At 40.1% G+C, this 24,358-nt stretch overlaps 2 protein-coding genes and 1 long non-coding RNA gene across 4 annotated transcripts in view; 2 read left to right on the top strand and 1 right to left on the bottom strand.

Moving 5' to 3' along the window:
* Positions 1-6,150, top strand: part of LOC116722117 (solute carrier family 12 member 7-like) — a 29,278-nt gene extending 23,128 nt beyond the window's left edge. The window contains exons 20-26 of the mRNA XM_032566266.1: positions 611-780; positions 879-1,010; positions 1,127-1,234; positions 3,733-3,902; positions 4,202-4,216; positions 4,488-4,621; positions 5,149-6,150. Of these exons, the coding sequence (XP_032422157.1) occupies positions 611-780; positions 879-1,010; positions 1,127-1,234; positions 3,733-3,902; positions 4,202-4,216; positions 4,488-4,621; positions 5,149-5,240 (821 nt within the window). The 3' untranslated portion in view covers positions 5,241-6,150. The remainder of the gene's footprint in view (positions 1-610; positions 781-878; positions 1,011-1,126; positions 1,235-3,732; positions 3,903-4,201; positions 4,217-4,487; positions 4,622-5,148) is intronic.
* Positions 6,151-9,340: 3,190 nt separating this feature from the next.
* Positions 9,341-24,358, top strand: part of col15a1b (collagen, type XV, alpha 1b) — a 73,890-nt gene continuing 58,872 nt past the window's right edge. Inside the window, exons 1-2 of one of the 2 annotated variants that reach the window (XM_032566264.1) lie at positions 9,341-10,355; positions 10,623-10,687. In XM_032566264.1, the coding sequence (XP_032422155.1) occupies positions 10,345-10,355; positions 10,623-10,687 (76 nt within the window). In that variant the 5' untranslated portion in view covers positions 9,341-10,344. Of the gene's footprint in view, positions 10,688-24,358 lie in introns of both variants that reach the window. The other variant, XM_032566263.1, reaches the window with a different exon arrangement.
* Positions 12,641-17,655, bottom strand: LOC116722159 (uncharacterized). Its single transcript, XR_004339717.1, has 4 exons — positions 17,598-17,655; positions 15,945-16,284; positions 13,734-13,789; positions 12,641-13,222 (listed from the first exon to the last, which is right to left on the bottom strand). It is a non-coding gene; the product is annotated as an uncharacterized LOC116722159 (long non-coding RNA).

The following is a 24,358-nucleotide window of genomic DNA, read 5'->3' as shown; positions in this document are numbered from 1 at the left end:
TCGGAAGTGACTCGCATCCAATTTTTTTGTCAAATTGGATTTTTTTTGTTGCAAAATATATGCGACCTCTCTGTGATCACATATATCTACTGAACTGCAAACGATCTGAAAGTGTCCCGCATGCGCAGTAGGGGGCACGATAACGTCACACATAGCGAGCATGCTCAGTGTTTGTGGGAGTAAACATGGAGGCTAACCGTGGAGCATAGCTTGCGATTTTGAAGTTGTTGTCCAACCGGAGCAGCACTTTAACAACTTAACCCTCATTACAGTCCACCATGGTTGTTGTTTTTCTTCCTGCTTGCACGTATCAGGACAGAATAGTAAAGTTTGTCGAGTATCAGTGACGTTCAGGTCGGATGGATGAGACCTGGCTGCTTCAGCTTCAGGTCACATTTGAAAAGGTCGGATACGTATCGGATTTCCAAGTGGCCTAGGTCGCATTAACGCAAAAATAGAAATTGTAATTGGGTCACTTTGGGCCTAAATGACCTGTACAATTTTTGAACCATTCACCAACAGCAGGCGCTTTGGTTTATGACACGAGCGCAGCAGATATTTAGCTGTTTAGCAGCTTGAGGTTTGTTTTAAAATATTCCTCTACATCCAGAGACGGTGAGAGAGACGACAGAAGCCCACCAGGCTCTGCTGGTTGCGAAGAACATCGACCATTTCCCCGACAACCACGAGCGTCTGAAGGAGGGCTCTATTGACGTGTGGTGGATCGTCCACGACGGCGGGCTTCTCATGCTGCTGCCCTTCCTGCTAATGCAGCACAAGGTGCGTGCTCGCCACAGGTTGTGTGTGTCTTTCGTGACCCATTCACCTGCAGGTCGCTCAAATGCCATCGGCAGTTTCTCACTCGGGTGTGTTCGTAGGTGTGGAGGAAATGCAAAATGCGAGTCTTCACGGTGGCGCAGCTGGACGACAACTCCATCCAGATGAAAAAGGACCTGCAGGTGTTTCTGTACCAACTGCGCCTGGACGCAGAGGTGGAGGTGGTGGAGATGGTGAGGCAACATGGTGCCGCCCCAATTGTCAACGTAGCATAGCAACAGTTGTACGCTGATAGTACTGCGAGTTGCCTTGCGTCCTGAATCTGAAGGCGCTCTGTATGTTTCCGCAGCATGACAGTGACATCTCGGCTTTCACATACGAGAGGACTCTGAAGATGGAGCAGAGGTCCCAAATGCTGAAAGAGATGCAGCTGTCCCGCACCGAGAGGGAGAGAGAGGTATGATCGCACAGGCAATACAAACTACTAAAGTCTACCAAAGTAAGCAGTAAATCATCCATAGTTCATTTATATTTAATGCATCTTTTATACACTGTAGTATCTCAGGCCTCCAGACTTGCTGTTTGTACTGGTTTCAGTGGTTTGCCTAAACTTTTCATCTCAAAGCACCAACACAACGTATCGGCGCATCAGAAGTAATCATAACAGTTTGTTACACTTTAATGTAGAAAAGGTAAATGATGCATCATGATTATTTTGTATTGAAAAGTAAAAATACCGTACATATCGCAGGTAATATTTATTTTCTTCTATTCAGTTTTGTTTTTAATCTAAAAATCTATTATTATTATTATTATTATTATTATTATTATTAGCTTTTTGTTACAGTTACAAAGCTACATAAAGTTAAACAAAACAACATCACAATACTCAGAGCGTTCCAGAGGATGAGGTAGCCAAGCTAACTAAACAGCTTGTCACAACCATCCACAGTGTCATCCTTCCACACTTTCCTCCTACCGTTCTTCCTCACCAACATAATCCAGTCATTCCAGCTGCAGGGCTTTGACAAGGGTGTGTCAGCAGAAGCTGAGTGCAGTAGTTTCAGGCTCCTGCTGGTTTTGGAGGATCTTCGAATAATAAAAAAAAAAAGATCGTTCTATATCTGCTTTCTCTCATCAATCAATCAATCAAATTTTATTTGTATAGCACATTTCAGCAGCAAGGCATTTCAAAGTGCTTTACATCATATCAAACACAGAAACACAATGCAACATAGAATCAACGATCAAAACACGACATTAAGTCAAGTTCCATCAATAAATTTGTAATTGATTACGTTACAAATACAATCCTAGACAGGTGGGTTTTTAGTCGAGTTTGCATCCATAAAAGGTTTGTGTGTTTTCCATTCTTAAATTTTCAGGCTCTGCTCTGGTGGTTTTTAACCCCTTAACTGTCACAGTCAAAACTCTTACATGTAAGCCGACGAGTAAGCCAGTGTCATCATGACAGTTAAGGGGTTAAACTGTGGGTCACTCACCCCTAAAAGAGGCCAGATGTTTTGACAGAGGGGCCTCAAAACCTCTCCTGGTATTTTTTTAGTGATACAACCCAGTGTTTTGGTAATATTGTCAATACATCGGCGTTTCCTTGGTGACAGAGTGAGTGGCAGAGTGAATCTGAAATTTGATTTCATGCAGACAATTTAGAAACATTGAGTTTCAATAATGTTATCTGGATTTTTCATTTAAATTAAGCTTATTGTTCTTAAAAAAATAACATTTTGCTTTACTTCTAGTTTTTCTTTTTGGGACCCTTGGAGATGCCAACTTCTTTCACTTTGTTTTAAGAAAGCACAGTTTCCTGCTTGATTCTTAATTCATTTGCTCTCCTCAAAAAGGAAAAAACAAAAAAAACCTCACAAAAACTTGAGATTTTTGACACAACAAAAAACCTAAGTGAGTTTAAAATAATATTTTGAACTGATTTATTTTTAAAGTAAACCTTCCACATGGGTTGCTTGGACTAGAAGGTTTGGGATCCATTGCTCTGGCTAAAACAAAAAGCTGCCACTAGAGGAGGACAAAGCAACTTTAAACACGGACAACTGTCCCAGCTGCAGTTATTCTTTCTGTTGGCTGCTGCTATTTAATTTTAGTTGTAGCATTAAAGGAAAACTGCTTATTGAGCAGAATATTTTACATTTTTGTTCTTCCTGCTGCAGCCAAATGTGCTGATCTCTGATAATTAGTCAGACTATCTGCTCAGGTGCCATCCCGCTGTTGGATCCTTCGTAAACATGCCTCCCATCGCTTGGCAACCATTGGTTCGAAAAAGAGTTATATTAAGGTTATTGAAGGGTGGCACTCGTTTAATTTCTACACAGCTATTGCTACTGAAATATTTATTGACAGCCAATATAGCAACTTTAATTCATTTGTCCTCATTTTTCACACAGTAAAAGTCAGTAAGATTTTCTGTGAAGCTCTGGAGTTGGATGTTTAACTGCAATAAATAACGGCGTAATTGTGCTGTAGTTACAGTGAGTGAGCTGATCGCCGAGTCTGGCAGCGCTCCTCCAAAAATACGCTCCACCCATACGTATAAGCTTAGACTTCTCACAAAATATACGGGGGACTGTGGATGTTGTGTGCTCTGTTTCGGGGTGAATGTTGTAAATCTGTGCGGTTCAACACTTTGAATCTCCTGTTAGCTTTACAGCTAATTTACGGGGGCATACTAAGACATTTGACCTAACTTCTTCCCTCTTTACAACAATCAATGTGTTTGGGTTCTATACTCAACTTTTGTCCATCTTCATCAAACCTGCTTCGCACTTGACTCCTCCTATAACAGACTATACACACATATAGAGATGATCTTCTGTTTTTTTTATCTCCGTATTTGTATGTACTTCTGTGCAAATTATTCCAGGATGCCATTTGATTAATTATTCCAGTGACACAAATGTCTATTTCCCGTGTGTCGCTTAGGCCCAGCTGATTCACGACCGGAACACGGCAGCTCACTCTGCGAGCAACGACAAAGCGGCCGGCGCCACGCCCGAGCACGTCCACATGACGTGGACCAAAGACAAGCTGCTGAACGAGAGGAACAAGCACAGAGAAGGCATGGCGGTTAAGGACATGTTCAACATGAAACCGTAAGTAGAACCAGCAGAACATGATGTAAGAAAATTGAAATCCCTTTTTGCACCCCAAATATAAGCGGTTCAGCTCCCATGTTAATGAACCTTTGAACTGGATTTTGAGAACTGTGTTCAGTGTATCCGGCCCTGTTTGACTATTTTGTTTTGCAGTTCATTCAACCTCTAACATTAACAAGGGCTGTCTTTTCAATATATCCATAGTTTTCCAGTTTAAAATATTTTTGAAAGAATTAATGTTTTGGTGACAATTTTGAATGATTGTGCTTTTCTTTCTTTTTTTCTCCTTTCCCCAGTGAGTGGGAGAATCTGTAAGTTGCTCCGTCTTTCAGTTTTTTTTGGTTGCATGCGCTGAAACTGTTGCTTGCATGTCTGTGTCATTCAGTTCGCCTCAAAAGGGAGGGAGGGGTGCATGGTGGCAAAAATAGCTTTAAAAACTCAACGCGAGTTCACCTGCAAGCGGTATAATCACAATTGTGGCCTTGCAACGTTTCGCTTCGATGCCAGCTTTGCAGCATCGCCCTTCGCTCATAGCCCAAAGTTTTACTTAGCGACACGGTTATTGATGCAATTTTCCTGCAGCAACCAGGCGAACGTGCGGCGGATGCACACGGCCGTGAAGCTGAATGAGGTGGTGAAGAAGAAATCCAAAGACTCCGAGTTGGTCCTGCTCAACATGCCGGGCCCACCGAGGAACAAGAAAGGCGAAGAGAACTGTATCCTTTTTGATTATGATTATTTACCACGTCTGGTGCGCATCTCCAGCAGTCATTGGGCGAGAGGCGGAGTACACCCTGCACAGGTTGCCAGTTCATTACACATACCCACACAACGGGGCCACTTACAGAGATTATTAACCTAGCAGTCATGTTTTTGCCTTGTCAGCCTGTCATTTAATATGGAAATGTATTTGATAATGTGAGTGTGACCTTCAAAATAAAATCAAAAATGGTTTGTGTGGCACAGTTCAGCATCAAGGCAGTTCAACGTGCTTTATGTCATGAAAACACAACAATCAACAACTGAAACATGACATCAAAATGTTGTTGGTGTGTCATTTATTATAGTACAACAGGTGGGTCTTTAATCTAGATTTAAAGAAACTCAGTGTTTCTTTAAACACTGAGCTGTTTTACAATTTTCTGGAAGCTTGTTCCAGATTTGTGGTGCATAGAAGCGAATTAGAAATTGGATAAACCGGCTGATGTGTACGATTTGTCCTTAACCACGGTGCGTTTCTCAGATATGGAGTTCTTGGAGGTTTTAATGGAAGGCCTGGACCGTGTGCTGCTGGTTCGTGGAGGAGGTCGGGAGGTCATCACCATCTACTCTTAGCGTCTAGTAGCTTTCATTCATTTCACATTTGGAGGAAACATGCCGGCGCAGTCGGAAACCAGGCTGGAGGTTAACAAACACCGTGGCACTAATGCTGGGACAGATCTCTCCTTCCACACTGTCGCAGACGGAAAAACAAGATCCAGCCGGTGTTTTAGTGCCGCAGTCCTGCTGTAAGGGGAGGGGAACTTGTCTGAGGGGCTCTCCATTGCTCCTCACTTTGTTGCTGTTTTCAATCCGCCATCATGTGGCCACACTGGGGGAAAAACATCTTGTATGATTTCTGAAAGAACTGACGTTTCACATCGACAGGGTCTGATCCAGCAGCGACCGTTTTCCTGGAGAAGAACCTCTTGCTGTCTGCATCCACCATTAGCTACTATAAGTTCACAGTGAAATGGAGACTAAACGAACACTTATTATTTATTTCCGAGCCAGTTTCAGATGTATTTGGAACTTTTTTCAGACCGTATAGTTTCTCAAGAAATGATTAATCTCACAAAAGGTTTTCATTACAGAGAACGCATACAAAAGTATTGACGATGAGCTAATCAATAGTTTGGATTTGTCAATTCTTTGCTGAGGTTTTTGTTGCCTTTTCTGACTGTGTTATCTTTATGACTAAGTAACAAAATGAAAATGCAGCAAATACATTTCTTCTCCTGTATATTAGCAAATCTTTTAGACGTATTTTGTTAGAAAGCCATGAAGAGTATCTACTTCTACATAAAGTAGATACTCTTCATGTTTTAAGTTAACTTTATTCAATTGGGGTTTTTTTTCTAAAATTGAAGTTTTTCTGTAAGGAGTGCATTTTAGGATTTTAAACAAAATAATTGCAATTTTAAAATGTAATGTCAGTCTTAGAGAAGTCTATGTTTTTATGTATTAAATTTTAAACCGCAACACGTTTCGTGTGACACTTAGAAACTTTTTCTCACCATTTTCTGACATTTCCAGCAGGTGGCCTGATCCTGTCGGGACAAGAGCTGGATTGTGGTCAAGTCTTTACGTAACCGGCCCGGGGCTCAGTCTCCAAAAATCAATTTAATCCTAAAATAATTATTGTTTGTTTTGGATCACAAAGGAGCAAAGGGAGAACTTCAGAGCTGGCAGCAGATGTGGTCCGGGGATAAATGGCTTCCTGTTTGCCTCAGAGAGCGGTCAGCTGGGTCAGCACGCACAGAGCGACAATAGCGACCTGCACAGCTACACGCCGTGGTCGCTGTCTCAATCACGGCCCGACAACTTGTCTGTTAAACTGTGGCTCCGTGGCGAGGGTTTACGAGAGAAACCGAAGTTTGGCACTTTGTTCTTGTGCCATTGAAAATGTTGGCCTATAAAACCAAAAAAGGCACAACAGGCATGAAATAAAGCGGAGTTTATGTCTGATGAAAAACAAAAACGGTAAAATGACGGCTTCTCTGAACACTGGCTTGTGAATGGAAAAGGTTTTATGAACCCAAACATTCCTGCTTGTTGCTTTTGTTTTGTAACTTCAACCACAAAAACAGAAGTATAAAAAGTAAAAGTGTAGTGGCAATTTTATTAAAATGATATAAAACCATTTTTCCTTGTACAGCATAAAACATATACTTTGTTTTATTTCATGACTATAATGAGCACTATATAAAATACACTGCTCATTTCTTAATGCAACATGCAAAATTGAATGCAGCATAAAATGGGTATGAATACTTTGGCAAGTTACTGTGAAGATAAACGTCTAAATATCTTGTGGGATTTTTTTATCAGTCTCCTTTGTTGGTTTTGCCTGCCTTCTTTGAACAATTACCAATTTGATTCTTAAATCCACAGAACGTAAAAACACCAACGCTTGTTTGTCTCAGAATACGAGTGATTGTGTTCTGGTATCAGAATCTGCCAGGCCTCAAATATTTTCCTCCTTTCTCCAATCTTTTCCTCAGATTTAAAACGGGTAATAAGAAATTCAAATTATGTATGTATGAGAGATATGGACACTAATCTTGATCAGCTAACAATACTCTCCATGTTCAATTTGAGAGTATTGAACTCTCAAATTTTCCATACAGAAAATTTAGGAATTGTCTTTATGGAGTCCACATGAAATTGTTTATGTTGACGTTTCTTTACCAAATTAATTCTAAAGTATGCAAGTAGGTTTCGCTTAAGTAAAGAATAATTACAGCTCCGATGGATTTTTGATGAATTGGATTGTTGTGGAAAATCAAATTAATAAGTGAGATAGATTATATTTTAAATATATAAACATACTGCTCTGTCGTTTGTCAGTAAGTGTAAAAAAAAAAAAAAAACAGACTCCTGCAAACTGGGTCACAATATTCTTTCCTAACATTAACCCAGACTAGTGGGGATTTTTTTTGTTTTTGTGTGTGTGGAAATTGTCAAGAAGGTGAACAGCAACTCGTTCGGTAGATACAACTATAAAACCGGGAATCTTACCAGTGCTCACAGTGATGGTAAACTTCACAAGATGATGGGTTTTGCAGAAACGATCAACACGGAAAAAATTCCAAAATAAATTTGGAACATGTGCTGCTTTTAGCTTTTTCTCCAAGCTAAGGAGAAAAGTTACAAACGATGACGGCACAGTATTCGGTAAAGGGCAGGACAATGTCTCGCGTCCACCACGGCTTCCTTTCTTTCTCCCACAGTCTCCACTGACCTCTGAGTAAACCTTCAAGTAATTCTTGGTGTGTCCGCCCGCCTCTGAGCTAAATGGAGCTGAAGAGGGAAAACGGCAAAAGAAAGCTTCACCTCAGAAAGAGCTGCAGGGAGAAAGGAGGGCGGCGGGATCCTCTCTTTTTCTGAGCCATTATCATTCCAGCATCGTTCTAATAGTGAGGCGTGAACCGAGATGGATTATTTCTCAGATTCCCCGCTGACCTTGTGAACCTCTGAATACCTTGTTCTTTGTGAAAGACTTAGGATATAATTTATACAGGTGCTACACTCACCTATTCAAACTTCCTGGTCGGCGACCTTTTGTATGGGGATTAAAAATACTTATTCTGGACAATGAAACCCAACTAAGCTTTCCTACCGGTCAACTCCACAGTTGACAGATTCAAACCCTCCATTGATTCAATTCTCAACTAAAAAAAAAAAATCATACACGCAAACAAGTAACCTTTCAGTACAGTATGAAACAGATAGAGCTGATTAGGAAATGATTGGGAACGTTTAAACATCTTAAGCTTAGACCCTGTTGGATATCCTGTGCAGTGAAGTACATATGAGATGTACCGTAATCCAGCCTAAATTTATGTTTTGGTTACATGTGTAGTGATTCCAATCTGAAAAAGTCAAGAAGAGTTGGTGGAATACAAATACAAAACTACTGATCCAAAAAAAAAAATAGCACTTTGTTTTTGTAAATTACGGACAACACAGCAGAGTTTAAGGGTCTCCGGTCAAGAGAACCACCAGATACCAGGCACCATAAAAAAATAAACTGACAACAATGTTAGTTTTCAATTCATCTTTTATAAAACGTTACAGCAAAATTAACAAATAGCTACTTTGACTGCACAAGCTTCACGTTTTCCAGTTTGCATGTTTTTAAATGGGGAATTGTTACATGATTCCTTGGGAACAAGGAAAATGGGTCGAGTTTTTTTTAAAGTGAGATTCTATTTAAAGTCTCTTCATTTAGTGTAGATCCAGATTCGTTGGTCCTGGAGGCTGGGGCTCATGACTAGTCTGAAAACAAAGCAGACTTCATCTCCAAGTTCAAAAATATTATAACAGTGTATTTGAACACATTTTTTATGAACCTCTCTGTTACATTTGCATTGAACAGCTACAGCCATCGACTGTTAAAGTTGAGGAATGTGGGCAATCCGTAAACTGCAATAAATGATGAGTCTGTGGGAAACTCGTATAGAAAGATGAACATATAAAACATTTTCACTCAAAGCAAAGTATGACACTGCAAAAATAAAAAAAAATCCCTTTGACCCAAACCGCTGCAATATTATTTTATGTATATATATATTTAACATGTTCCGTTATCGGCACGTGTTTCACACAGGAAGACAATTGCTGGCGCACTGGCTCCAGCCTTCATCTCACTTGAAAGTTTGGGTCTTCTGTGTAAATAAACATGCAATGCAAATGAAAGAATGCTTCAAATGTTAATAAAACAGCGTTCCCATAAATCAGAGTGGGATTTTAAAGTTGTTTCAAAATGGCAGTAAACCATTTTGGTATTGGTACCCGACAGATTAGCAGATAGCTTTAGCCTCCGGGAACCAACTCATCCACATTCACATAAAAAAAAACAAAAACAATGCAAAGACCGATCTCTGCTGCACATTAGATAAATTACTTTTTACCTTTTTACTAGATCTTTACTTCAAAAACCCCAAACCATCCTCTTTAGATAACTATAAAATACTGTTTGCACAAATTACTGAGTTTGTCTTGGTCCAGCTGTTTCGCCAAAGTAAAGATAAAATGAGCCCTTTTACAACAAAGTTGGGAAAGTCATTGTTTTCCCTGTGGTCATGGATGATCAATAACTGCATGGTGGTTGAATACATAATAAAGTTGGGGATTAGGTTACCAAGAGAAAATCTGTGCATCAGAGCTAGCAAACAGTAAGGTCGACCCTAGTTTACTTTAACACTTTAATTTTTCTTAACTTTAGGATTCACCAAACTGTTCCTTACCTAAGTCAATGGATGTTTAAACAAGTAAAGATAACAAAGAAAGTTACAGCAATAAGTTTTAATGACCAAAGGTTTACATGACATAATCTCAAACGGCCATAAAATTATCTAAAGCAGAAGGTTAGGAGAAAGGGTCTACTGAGCGTGCTGAAGAAATACGGAGGGGAGGGGGGATTTTTTTTTAAGAGTCAGATTTCCCTAGTCCATGGATCCTGGGAGTCACTCGGCTCCAAACTGAGAGAGTCTTTGTGCAGAGAGAGAGAAAGAGAGGAGGAGAGAGAGAGAGAGAGAGGGAGAGAGTCGCAGTGTGACTTCAGGTCTGAACGGTGAGGGAGAACAGAGGGAGCACACAGTCTGCCGCACTTTCATCACACACATGTAGCTGGAATTGCCTGCCAAAGCAGCATTTTTGTGTTTTACTCTGCAAAATGTGTCAAAGGTAAGAAGATGTCCTTTGTTTTATTGTAAGGCGTGTGAAGTTCTTCGGTTTAACGACTTTAAGAAAGTTTTTGTATGGCAACTACACTTCAGAACCCACTTGGGATTGTTAGCGTATTTTGATTTGTATGCGTCGGTTTCAATCGCAGCCCACGAAAAGCTACTTCAAAAATCAAGAATGCGGACTTTTCCTTTGGTTTTGGTGTTTTAAATTTACCTTAAAGTCTAACCCCAACCCTCATGGTGTGTGTCTGCTGCATCACCACAGGTGGCCTCCTGCCCTTCTTCTCGCCCTGCTGTGCAGGATGGTTGCAGCCCAGCAGCTCATGGAGGGTGAGTTTCCTGCCACTTCATCTTTCTTTACATCATCTCTCTACATCAACAAGTTCCATAAGTGGAAATTAGTGGGTGCGTGAAATGTTACATCTTATGCTGATGATCTTTGATGTAGATCAGAAAATGTAGGAAGTACTCTCTCCATTTTGAAGGCATATCAGCTTTAACAAATGTGTGAGGAGAGGCAGGGTTCACAGATTATTGAAGCTGATTGATCCTTGGTTGATTGTGGTGGTTGACGTTTGGAGAAGAAGTAGAAAATCTAAGATTTTTTTTATTCAAACTACTCCTTTTCATTCAAAACTTTTGTTTGTGTTGACTTGTGACACGTTCATTTTAAATTGTAATTGAATGAATAAAAAAAACAAAAACAAATAAAAAGCTTGTATAACAAAACGTTGTACAGCGACGGATTAAAATTTGGCTTAAATCTCTTTTCCAAGAATCCATGGAAATCTTCATTAGCTTGTTAGCTCTATTCTCGTTGCTAACTAACACATTTTACTATGACTTGTTGGTAAAAAGTTATTGTTAATCTCCATAAAGTGTGTCTTTCAAAGGCTGTCTAAGCAAGAATCCCACTGAAATCAGCAGAAAATCTACTGATTGTTAAAAAGCAGGGGGTTTTTTTTCTGTTTGTTAAATTGACAGGGGTAAGGTACCAGGATTCTTGAACTTGAGTAACAATCTTCTCACACTTCCTTAATGATATCAGTGATATAACTCACCACTTTGTGTTGAGTTATCATTCAGTGACCCCCTACTGCCCCTCCTTCCCCCTACCGTGTTGCTCCTCTTCTAGAGATCCGCGGGAGAGTGATAGTTTGTTTGTTTGTTTGGCCATGGGCCTGCTTTCCTCTAATCCCCTTTGTCTTATTTGTGTGCATGTGTGTGTGGGCATGTGTGTGTTTCCCGTGGGGTAGCTGGAAGTGGCAGACAAGGCAAACACTACACCAGGGTGGGAGGTGAAGTGTTTGGCTCGTATTGCTAACGGCGTTCGGAGTTGCCCCCTTTTTTTACTGCGCTGCTGTTTGTGTCACTTCAAACCGAGCCTTGAAGTGACAAAAAGAATTCATCGTAATATGATGTTTGTATTTGAAAGATCAGCAAAATGGTAGCTAGCGTGATTGTTGAGCACAGCAGTAAACAATTCTCATTGGCTTTCTTGCAGCTTGCAGTCACAATTGCTGGCAGAGCTGGTAAAGTTTGATAACTTTATAATGTCAATTTTTACTTTACAAGCCTGTAAGATCAACGAACACACCATCAGGAAACACTACAGATTACACTTGTCATTCACATCATACAAGGGGGTCAGGTGCTCCACGTTGGATTTTCAGAACCAAAGAGATGCTGCATAACTGATCAATATGCAGAAGACGCGTATTGAAGATTGAACTTATGTTTGCCATAACTCTGTTTCTGACGACTGTCCAAACACATTCAGTGCTTTAAATACAACTAATGGGTTTTCACGTAATCCTCGCATTAAAGAACTTTTACGGCAAACGGTTTGGTTTTTCCCACCAACAACTAAGAAACATCTGTTGATTTACTCATGGCCAACATTGCCTTTTAATTGCTGAATGAAGAAAGTTTTCTAGATGTTGGTAATAGCTCCGTACTGATTCAGATGAATATCCAGCCTAGATTCTCGGTCATCCAGGACATAGCAATCCAGACTCCTTATGTAGAAACGGGCCTGTCACAATAAACAATAAATCAATTAATCAACTGGTAAATTAAAAGGAGCTCAGTCATTTTCATCTGCATGATTTATCGTTTTTCTCTTGTCTCTTTCTATCAAATACCGGATGTTAAAATTCTTCAGTCTGGTGTTTTGGTCTCAACTAGACCCTTTTTTGAAGGATAATTTTGTTGACAAAGACTTCATTATTCATTTTATTTATTGTTTTGTTTATTTATTTTGGATATTTAAAATGTCTTCCACTTCCGGTGTTAGATGCTCATTAGAATTGAAAGTTTGTTCATCTTTGAGAAAACGTTTTTGCCATTACAGTTGTATCGCTTGATCTCGAAACAACAACATCCTCGTCTATCGCAATAACTTCTGGGACAATTTATCGTCCGGTAAAATTTGTTGTTGTGACAGGCTTACGTAGAAAGCAACTGAACCTTTTCAGAAAAAAAGACAATTCCACTTAAGTGCTTGAGATTTATTCACATGTGCAGGCAGGAAAAGGTTTGTTTCATTGCCTGAGCTTGACAACCTGCTTAAAGAAACTCATGACAGTGTGCGCCGCCATGGGCGTAATTGTTAGAGGCTACCTTGTGACTTGCAAATCATGAGATTGATCCAGAAAAGTCATTTGAAACCACAGAGAAGGTTCATCATCATCATCATAATAATAATGACCAGTGTTCCCTTAAGTAAATCACTGGAGCCTCAAACAACGGATGCCGCGTCATCAAAAGACGAGTTTAGATTTTAGAGTTTGAAATGGTTTCTCTGTGATTCTCTCCGTCCATGTTCCAAATATCCTGCTTTCATTATGAAAGACTTCAGTTTATCTATGGGGAGGCAAAAAAAAAATAAGATTAGAGTGACGGAGATGATTGACATAAGAATAATCTTAAGAGTATTGTATGCTTCACAAAATTATTCATTGGATTAAATGTATTGTTCTTTACAGCATTGCTTATCCATACAGAGGTGAAGGCGACTAAATGTTCATTTAATATGCATGGCTTCTGCCATTGTAAGGATTTGGTTTTTTCTGTGTGTTTATTTAGGTTTCTGTGTCAGTTGAGTTTCCGTGTCGTCCTGTCTACCCTTGATTGTTCCCAGCTGTGTCTCGTTCCTGGATTACCCTCTGTGTACTTAATCCCACCTGTGTTCATTGTTCCTTGCCAGGTCCTTGTCATACTGTCTGGTTAACATCGGTTACTGTCATCCATTGAGTTTCCAGTTGCTACCAGTTTTTTGGGCCTTGGCCTTCCACTCTTTATTTGTGCTGCCTGGACTTTGGATTGTTGTTTTTTTCTGAATTCATCATTAAATCATCTTTTATTCATTTTCTACCTGGGTCCTCAGCGTCTGCCTCACCGCCTCACACCGCACCTCATGACAGCCAATTCCTGCAACGGTAGAGAGTAATGTGTTACCAGAAGTTTAGACGTAGTCAAATCCTTGAAATCGTTTGCATGCAGCGTACGAAAAGTCTGGTGGTTTTAAAAATGTACCATGATGGCAACTGAAAATGTCACTGTCGATTTCCTTTACCACTTTGGCAACTCTTAAATGTTCAGCAGAGTTAAATCCAACTCAAGAATAAAAATTTCTCTTACGTTTTGACATTCAAAAGTTAGTGAATGCTAGTAGATGACGCAGCCGCTTGAATTTCATTTCAATTTGGTGTTATTAATCATTTATTTTAACTTTTTTTTTCATGGTTTGAATGATCAAATACCCAAACATTTTAAGTTGATTTTTAAAAGAAAGAAAAAATGGATGAACACAAAGTGTCTTGTTTGCACCATTTCTTTAACTATCAAGGGTTTTTATTGTAACTCTGGATGTTATTTATCTCTTCTTTGGTAGAAAGAGCAAAGATCGTTTGAGTATGTAGATCCCTGGCTGGGGCTTGGCTTTTTGCATATTGTACAGATGCTTGGCATACATGAGCTCAGAGCTTTCCAAGAACGTAAAAGTTTCCTCTCTTTATCTATTTATCATCGTCTTTATTAACTAATCATGTCAAAGTTTGCATCATTCGTCTCAGTGAAGCCAGTTCACACAGACTCCGAGTAGAGTGATGATCCAAACGGCCCTGATCTGCAGCTGCCCACATGGGTGAGCCTAATGACTGCTGGAGAAATGTTTTATGACTGGGCAAGAAAACGATTAAATTATTTGGACACAATGATAAAAGACATGCTAGTCCAAAAGCTTCGGTTTAATCTCCAATCAACAGCTAAGATGCTTTACCCAAGTTAAAACAATTCTGAAAATCCATGACCTCAAATCTGTGAACTATTCTTAAAAGTTGAGTCTGTGCCAGAAAACTAATACATTTGAATTTACTCTGAGCATTTAACAAAGTAGAGCTTCTAAAAGTCCAGTCAGAATTATGCCAAATGTTTGCTCATGACAACAACAAACATTTCCTTGGGTTAAAACCTGCTCAGGGAGATTTACTAAGCTTTCATTTAACTTTATTGGTACAATTTGGAAGTTATAATTTTGACCTACCACAAAACTTAATTTTATACCAAATTAAAACTTGCGCATCCAATTCTTGTTGAGGGAATGTTATGTGGTATCATCCTACCAGGAACAAAAGAACACTGCAAAAACACAAAATCTCACCAAGTTTTTGTGCTCTAACTTCTAGCCCAAACATCTCGGTACACTTGAAATAAGACAAAATTAACTCATAGGTAACCTTTCAGCAAGATACAAGAGCTTATTTTAAGTCAGTAATTCCTTAATATTGATTAATAAAATCTACTAGTTCCATTGACGGATTATTTCACTGATAGCAAGACAATTTTCCCATGTTGTAAGTGAAACGATTTGCCGAGCTCCTATATCTTGCTGAACACTCAGTTGTGAGTTAGTTGTGTCTTATTTCAAGTGCACTAAGATATTTGCACTTGAAACTGGACCAAAATTATTTGGCAAAATGTAGTGTTTTTGCAGTGAATGCTTCAAAATGGAAGCACATTACATAGACTGGGCAGCTTTTAATGAAACAATCCAGGAAACGTCCTTTTTGTGTGTGTACAGATCTACATTTTCTCTGATTCGTACGCAAATGTCGTTTCTTCTGAAACTTGCGCCGCGATTTGGGGCCGAGAGCGGAATTTTGATATTTGGGTTTTTCGACGCGTCTGGCTTCACTCTTGATCTCCGTCTTCAGAAGAACAGAGAGGAAACCCTTTTGTCTGGATGTGGGCACCTTCACTTTCTATTTACAGTTGGTTGAGTTGCTCTGAATGGATTTCGTGTTTAGCCGATACAACTGATTCTAAGGTGAGCCCAGCAGGCATCTGTTTTGGCCCCGGTACAGTAAGGGGAAAAAATCCAATTATTTTTACTGCAAAGTATTTCACTGCTGTTAGCGTTCATTTGGATCAATGCAGCAGCAACATTTTTTTCCTTCTCTCCGCCGACCTCGTTTGGTCTCTGATGTCGCAGGAAGAGAAACCCCTCTAAGCTCCCTTCAGCGTTTTACGACTGAGTAACCTGGCAGACGACTGTTTCATAGAGTCACATGGAAGAAACCTTCACCTAAAAGTCTTCAGCGTGCCGAACACCCACACTGCGATGCCGTTCAGTCTGGAACGCGCTCGTTCGTCCAAAGCCACTTTGGTTCGAACACGTTTCGACACAATGGGTCAACTGTAAGAGGTGTCATTGCTTTAGGGGGAACAACGTATAACTCAGTGTGATGTGAAAACGGAAAATCATTCTCTCTCTCTCTCTCTCTCTCTCTCTCTGGAAGGAAGAAAATAAAGTCTCTTTTTGTGTTGCTGCTCTCCTTCATACTTTCCATGATGTGATCCCCGCAGAGACCGTTCTGTTCTCCCGCTTCGCCAGCTATCAGCATTCTGGGGAAACAGCTGTGTACCTGGGGTGAAAATAAAAAAGACGCCAGTGAAAACCATCATTGTTTACTAGCTGACCTAATTACGTTATGAAGACAGCCGCTTTGAAATATCACTGAAGCACAGCAAACACCGGTGATGCCAGTGGTTGTCTGTTTTTGTTTGTCTGTGCCGTTTCCATGGTTCCTTTCTGAAGAGTTGTGTATGAATCGCCATCAGTGGGAACGCCTTCGTTGCTCTCGATGCTTCAGCAAAGACAGCAACTTTGAGCCTTTAAAATATTCTTTAATTGTTTGACATAGTGTGTGTTTGTGTGATGGGATCTGAGATTCACCTTTCTTGTGTAAACAACACATAAACAAGTTTCTTAGGTGTTTCCCTCCTCTCCCCCCTTTTCTTACATTTCGATAAAACGGGAATTTTTACACTCGTTTCAGTTGTTTGTCGCACATAAATATTTCAGATAATCAAAGAAATGTTAATACTGAACAAAAATAAGTGAAGTAAATATGAAAAAACCCTACATTTCTAATTGTGATTTAATTTATTTAAAGTAGAAAAGCTATCCAAGCCAAGCTAGCTCTATGTTAATCATGAATCAACTGATCAACCATAAACTGTGTCAAAATCACTTCATGACTCGATCTGAGAAAATTCAGGAACAGGCGAGAAAGAAAGACAGTTTGAAACGGCTCACAGGGAAATCCAGTGGCTGTCATCCACAAATGAAGAACAAAAAAAAAAAAACAGGACGCAGAAAGGATTCTTCCTAGGATTGGCTGGTCTACCAAAATTACTCCAACGACGCATCGATAAATCAGGAGGTCACCAAAAACAAGCCCTACAAAAAACATCTAAAGCACCGCAGGCCTCCCCTGACTCAGTTATGTTCAGCTCATCATTAAACATGTTTAGGCAAACATGGCGTCTATGAAACATCCAAAGCCAGTGGAAAAACAATACAGAGACACAGCTCACATAAAACTCTTGATGATGCACAAAAAGTTTGGTTCTTCTTTCGACTGGAGAAACAATGGTCTTAACTTTTTGGAAGTTGTGCACCCCATTTAATCAGGCGTAAAACTAACACAGCATTTGAGAAAGAGAACGTCACACCAACAGCCAGACATGACGGTAGAATTGCAATTTGCTCTCATTGCTCTAATTCTCCATGAAACGATCCTGGAAGAGAACGTTCTGGGGTTTTAAACTGCAAGTGTGTTTGGGTGACGCAGCTGCACAGCGATCCAAAGCTCACCGGCAAACCTGAATTATGCCAGACTTAATCAAACCGTGAGAGGAGATTCTTTACTGACTGAAGTTTTGAACAACCCACCTTTCACTTCTTTGTACAACGTGATGATCCATCTATCCATCCATCCATCCATCCATCCATCCATCCATCCATTCATCCATTTTCTTCCGCTTTATCCGGGGTCGGGTCATGAGGGTAGCAGCTTCAGAAGGGAGGCCCAGACTTCCCTCTCCCCGGCCACTTCTTCCAGCTCCTCCGGGGGAATCCCAAGGCGTTCCCAGGCCAGCCGAGAAACATAGTCCCTCCAGCGTGTCCTGGGTCTTCCCTGGGGCCTCCTCCCAGTGGGACATGAACACCTCACCAGGGAGGCGTCCAGGAGGCATCCTGACCAGATGCCCCTCAACTGGCTCCTCTCGACGTGAAGCAGCAGCGGCTCTACTCTGAGTCCCTCCCGGATGACTGAGCTTCTCACCCTATCTCTAAGGGAGAGCCCAGACACCCTACGGAGAAAACCCATTTCGGCCGCTTGTATCCACGATCTCGTTCTTTCGGTCATGACCCAAAGCTCATGACCATAGATGAGGGTGGGAACGTAGATAAATCGAGAGCTTCGCTTTTTGGCTCAGCTCTCTCTTCACCACGACAGACCGCTACAGCGCCAGCTTCACTGCAGACGCTTCACCAATCCGCCTGTCGATCTCCCGCTCCCTTCTTCCCTCATTCGTGAACAAGATCCCAAGATACTTGAACTCCTCCACTTGGGGCAGGACACCCCCCCCCCCCAAGCACTCTACCCTTTTCCGGCTCAAGAAAACGTGATGATGGCAAATGAAAATATCCTGCTCTGTTTTGTTCTAATCTGCCCAGATTTCACCAAGTGTCTTTTCAGAGAACTGGAAATTTTGAATGGTACAAGTGCATAATTTGATTGAGATTCAAAGAATATGCAGAGTGACTTTATTTAATTTAATTTTTAAATAAGAATTATACAAATGTGTTTGACACCATTTCTTGTAAAGTCACACCAGCACTCCACCAGGCGTTCTCGGACTCACCATAAAGAGCAAAACAGCAATTCACTACAGAAGGAAGGAAGTTTTCCTGAGTAAAAACTGACTCGAAACTTTTTCACTTGCAGTAAAAGGAAGTTCACGAGAAAAACACTTCAGAGAACCTGTTTATGTTTGGGTGAGCTTTGGCTGCTTCCAAGCGTCAGAGCGTGCAAAGCGAGATGAGAGAGCGTCACGTCTTAATCCACTGAATGTTCAGGGAATTTAAAATTAAAGTCAAAATTTGATTCATATTCCTGTTAGCAATTTTAAAAAGAAATACCCACGTTGTTTTGGAAAAAGCTCTGCTGTGACAATCAGTCAGTTTTACACAAAGTGAAACGTGCACACACACATGGACTGGGAGGTGAGGAAAAATATCAAATGGCTTTCTAAAAATGAAACCAGAACATTCTGCTGCAGATATGAGTTCCACCAATACCAACCGGATAATCCTAAATAGGATGTGGTGTTACTTTCAGGAGTATCATGTTTATATATATATATACTTTAATTAAATCTCAGCATAAATGCTGCTGTTTGTGTGAACACCTCAAGGTTTTAAAGAACAAACCTCATCATGAAGACAGACAGGTCAGATAAAGTCCTGTGGAATAAATTTGGGAATAATCCCTAGCACTGAACAGCTCATATTTCTTTTTTTTTATGTAGTTAACGATACAGTGTTGTGTTTTCTATCAAGTGTGCGTCGCCCTCTTTCCGGTCATAAACACTGTAAATACTGCATCCATAACATTTAACTGCAGTGTTATAAACTGAGCTTTCATAAAACTCAACACTGAGCTACAGGAATGTAGCGTGTTTAGCCAACAGGGATACTTGCGTCTTTCTCTGTATATAAACAGACCCTGTGCTGATTTACTCCGTGTTCAGTCACCTGTGCGTGACGTCAGTGCGCAGACAGGAAGTGCGACACTCCACTTGCGGCTCCTTCCACATTAATAATGCGGCATTTTGTGGTTTTCGTTCCTGTTGTGGTCAATAGACGGTCTCCGTGGAACAAAGCATGAGCTAATACTTTCCTGCCACATTTCTGCAAAGGTTGCCTTTCATTGCCCCCCACTCACCCACTTCCTGTCCCGAGATTATTACACAAAAATTACAAAACGGAGCGCCGACGAGGAGAAACGGGGAATTGGCACAAACGTTTTTTTTTTCCTCGTGGGATTCCCACGCGGTTTCACGGCCGTGGTTAGGATATGTGTTCTATGCGTGACCCGAACGAAGCTTTCGACGACTTCGTTGCCATTCATGTCGGAGGAGGAGAGGAGGCCGAACGACACTCAACAGCTGACCAAACATCACCAGGCGCACAAACACACGCTGAGAGCTGCGGTGTAAGAATCCAGCGCCTAATGTGTGAAGGGGAAAAACGTGAATCAGTCCAAATGAATTAGTTTACAGCCGAGTTTAAAGCCACTTTAAATGATTGCACGTCTTTAGATTATTGCATGTCAAAGAGATTTATAGGATTAACAGGAACTGATGTTCATTTGCAGATAAGAAGTAGTAAAACTATTTTTGCAGTAATGTTGATTTACATTGAAAGTGGTTGCATTTTGCTTGGGTGATTGTATCTGTACATACTTTTCAAATCTTAACATTAAGACTTCTTAGTCTGTTATAGTCAAATTAAAATATAGTATTCACAACTATAGCAGTATTTTATGGCAGATATACATGTAGGCAGGATTTGTAAAAACCACTGACCGAAGGAAAGGAGGAAGGGAACAAGGGACACATGACAAGGAAAGGAGGAATAAAGGATATGATGAAGGAAAAAAAGGAAGAGGAAGAAGGACACATCAAATACATGGCAAACACAATGAAGGAAAGAAAAAGACAAAGAGGAGGAAGGAAGAAAAACAATGTCACAAAGAAAAAAGGAAGCAAGGAGGAAATACAGGAGCGAATGAATGAAGAAACGAAACAGTAAAGGTAGAAAGGACAGAAAGAAGGCAAAAGAAACACAAAGAAGTGAAGGATCAACAAATAGAGGAAGAGAAACAAAGACCAGGAAGGGTGAAGAAGAAAGGACTCTAGGGAAGAAAGGACAGAAGTACACATAGAAGGAAAGGAAGCAAGAATCCAATAATGGAGGAAGGAAAGGAAGTATAAATGTTTCCCAAATCCTTAAGGGGGAAAGGAATAGAAGAACAAAAAGGAGAGACTGAATGAGGAAGTGTGGAAGGAAGTAGAGGAGAAGCAAAAGATTGACACGAGAGAAAGGAAGAACACATTTACCCACTGAAGCAGGAAATAAAATCGAAAACTGCTGATCACTTTCTAGATTTAAATGTTCTTAATCCGTATTGTCTAGACTTGAAACAGTTCCCCACCTTTTCCACCTGCACAGGAGCAGCGCGTGAAAACTTTTAAGGAAGTAAAGCGACAAGAATTCAACGGTGAGAGGAGGAGGGAAGTTTGGATGGCGAGGCCGCAGGCAACCGATGAAGCAACAAACTCCGACACTTGACCTACTGGAAAATATCTCTCGGCAGACGTCCACTCCTGACCTCCCGCTGACCCCAAACAGTGCACTCACCCATTAGCATTAAGCAGCGGGCCTTACAGCGAGCCACTGAGTGCAACTGTGTCTGTATGGCGACTGTGTGTGTGCCAAAGTCAGAAGTTCATGCGTTGGATTAGCTCAGTGGCTTGTTATCGTCTTGACGACGACAGTCTTTACAGGCCAAAGTCATGTCGTCATTTTCAGAGGTGGGTAGAGTAGCCAAGAATTGTACTCAAGGAAAAGTAGCATTACTTCAACATATTATTGCGCAAGTAAAAGTAAAAAGTAGACAACCAAGAAATTACTCTAGACTTCTGTCAACAGCCGCTGGATCAGTTATGTGTGGGTGGGCAGATCAGGGGTTTGAGTTAATCCCACCCTGGGGTGACACTCTTCCTCCGATGACCTTTTGTGACTTTCACTTTTTTTATTCTCACCATTTCCTCTGTGTCTTTTTTTTTTAACCCTTTCTCTAATCCTTCCTGTACTTTTTGCCTTCGCTACTCTTTCCATTCCGCCTAAAAAAAAAACAAAACACAAGGCTGTTAAATAAACTAAAAAGCTCCCTATAAAACGACGGACCCAGGAATACGAATATGTTTTTGCTAAACTGCTCAGAGAATTTCTGTCAAATTTTCAAAACAAGCATCGCGGTCCTCACCGGACCCTTGCGGAGTTTTTGGGTGCTGCACTGTCTTATTTCTGGAAATGTTGAAAGCTATTTGTTTTTAAAAAACATTATTATTATTATTATGAGCAAATAGCGTAAATTAATGTCCTTTCTTTCTGACCTTTGCCAAAAATGACTATGTGTCTGAAATGATATAAATTGAATCATTAGTGTAATAAGTGTAATCCTTATTCTAAATACGGAACAAACAAAGAAAATTAAAATGATTTTTGTCAGCTAGTAGTTAAACGTAGTCATTATTTAACAAAATATTTCAAATAATGACATTAACAAAACATCAACATTCAATATTTGAACCTTACTCTGTTTATTTTTCTCTCCCACAAATCTGTATCCCTGCATAGGTTTTTATCAGTTTTTGATTTTATATCAGCCCTTTATCAAATTCCAGAGATTGACATTTCTAGCTGAATATGTATACATTTTGTGCATCAACAAGAAAGGTGAGGGATCTACTTAATCAAATGTCTGTTTGAAACAGCTGCCACTAAAGACTTCAAATGTGTGAAGCCAGATAATTTGTTCAAATTGCTTCCCAGATGTGGAAAATTGATTTTAAATCATTTCTTAATTTGTATCTGTTTAATGTATTCTGTCATGCAGGACAATGTTATAAGTTAATAATGAATAAATGTTTTTGCAACATTGTGCGATCACTGTGATCAGTTCTTATGCATAATGCACTTAAATAAATGTTTAACTGAGTAAAAGTATTGTCGAAATTGCAAAGACTTTTCTTAAAAACTCTGAGGTTATTCACAATATATTTGGTAAAAGTGAAATTCGTTTAATATAAAAATCAACAAGTCCACTTTTGTTTTACTTCTATTTAATCTTGCAATGAGTTTACTAGTGTGGCCCCCTTGAGATCAGACTAAGCTGTATGTGGCCCCTAAAAAAAGTGAGTTTGACACCCCTGACTTAAAGCATGAGAAAACAGAGGTCCATTATGTAGGACATTTGATATCACCCATAACTGTCCAGTCTATTAATATAGGAGAAGATTCATTTTAATGTCTGAGCCTGACAATATCTGCATCTCCTGTCTATTGTCCTATTGATATGAAACTTATACCAGTAGTTTAGAGAACAAGTGTGATTATGTAGAAAAGGTGAAATCCCACTTAACTCCTTATTTCTTCAAGTTTGGACGGGGATGCATTTTCTGGGAAAGCATATTATTTGCCTGCCAACATCTGCTTGCCCTATATATTTTCCCCAAATATTGTCCTATTGATATGAAACTCATACCAGCAGCTCATAGAACAAGTGTGATTATGTAGAAAATGTTATTTCAATCTTAACTCCTTATTTCTTCAAGATAAGAGGGGGATGCATTTTTTGGCAAAGCTAATTATTAGCTTGCCGATAAATACATGGCCTATCTACTTCCCACAAATATAATCTTATTTATATGAAACTCATACCAGTAGTTCATATAATAGGTGGGATTATGCAGAAAGGTGGGATTATGTATATTTAAAGTGGTTTATTGCCTCGTGGTAAACGCACCATAATGGTGCGTTCACACCAAACACGCTATTATCGGAGCGTCCATCGGAAAACAGCGGCTAGAGCTGACACGTCTGACGCGCCTCCATATAGACTGTGAATGTAAACCAGATGCACAAAACGATAGGTGTAGAGCAAAACGTCAAGTGCCCGAATTCTAATGGTGCGTTCACACCAAACACGTTACTTGCATCAAAAACGCCTCCGATGCTTCAAGGTCGACGCCTGTGCACTTTGAATGCAGACGCTTGACGCCAAATGCTTGACAACTAGCATTTGGTGCGTCTGGTGTACGTTAAAAGACTGTGGAGGCGCGTCGAGGGCACGTCAGCTCTAGCCGTTGTTTTCCGTTGGACGCTCTTGACGCGTCAAACGCTCCAAACGATTCAAAACGCCCAACGGCCTTCGTCGAGCCTCCACATAGACTTTGACTGTAAACCAGACGCGCCTGACGCTCAAAACGAGTTTGGTGTGAACGCAGCAAAGTGGACACGCGTTGAACTTGAAGCTTTGGGCACGTTTTTGACGTAACGCGTTTGGTGTGAACGCACCATTAGACAACCCCAAACCTTGACGTTACCAGAACACAAAACTACTCCTAACCTCAGTCTAAACTTAATCTACACCTTAACCCAGATACTAAATATAATGCTTCACAGCATTAGGATCAGCCTTCAACAACATATATAAGTGAACAATAGAAACTATAGAGTCACCCTTATGTCAGAATTTAATCATTGGAGTGATTTATGACCTTAATAATTAATTGCCTTTAATTTCCAGTGATAGAAGATGTAACTAAGTCTCAGCGAGAAAGGGTATTTAAGAAATAAACACAGATTCACTGATTGAATTTGTGTTTGTTATGCAGCATATATTTGAATTTGTGCAACAAACACCTAAAGAAACAAAAAACTATACAAAACCTGAATGGTCATTCAATTGATGTAAGTAAATCTCTTATTTTTTTAAGGAGGGGGAGAGAAAGAGGCATCCAGTCACCAGAAATTAAAAGCAATTAATTATTAAGGTCATAAATCACTCTATCGATTAAATT

This window comes from Xiphophorus hellerii, chromosome 6, assembly GCF_003331165.1.
Source record: "Xiphophorus hellerii strain 12219 chromosome 6, Xiphophorus_hellerii-4.1, whole genome shotgun sequence".
In the NCBI taxonomy this organism is placed as follows: domain Eukaryota; kingdom Metazoa; phylum Chordata; class Actinopteri; order Cyprinodontiformes; family Poeciliidae; genus Xiphophorus; species Xiphophorus hellerii.
The sequence above is the reverse complement of the archived record's forward strand: the minus strand, read 5'-3'. Positions and strand labels throughout refer to the sequence as shown.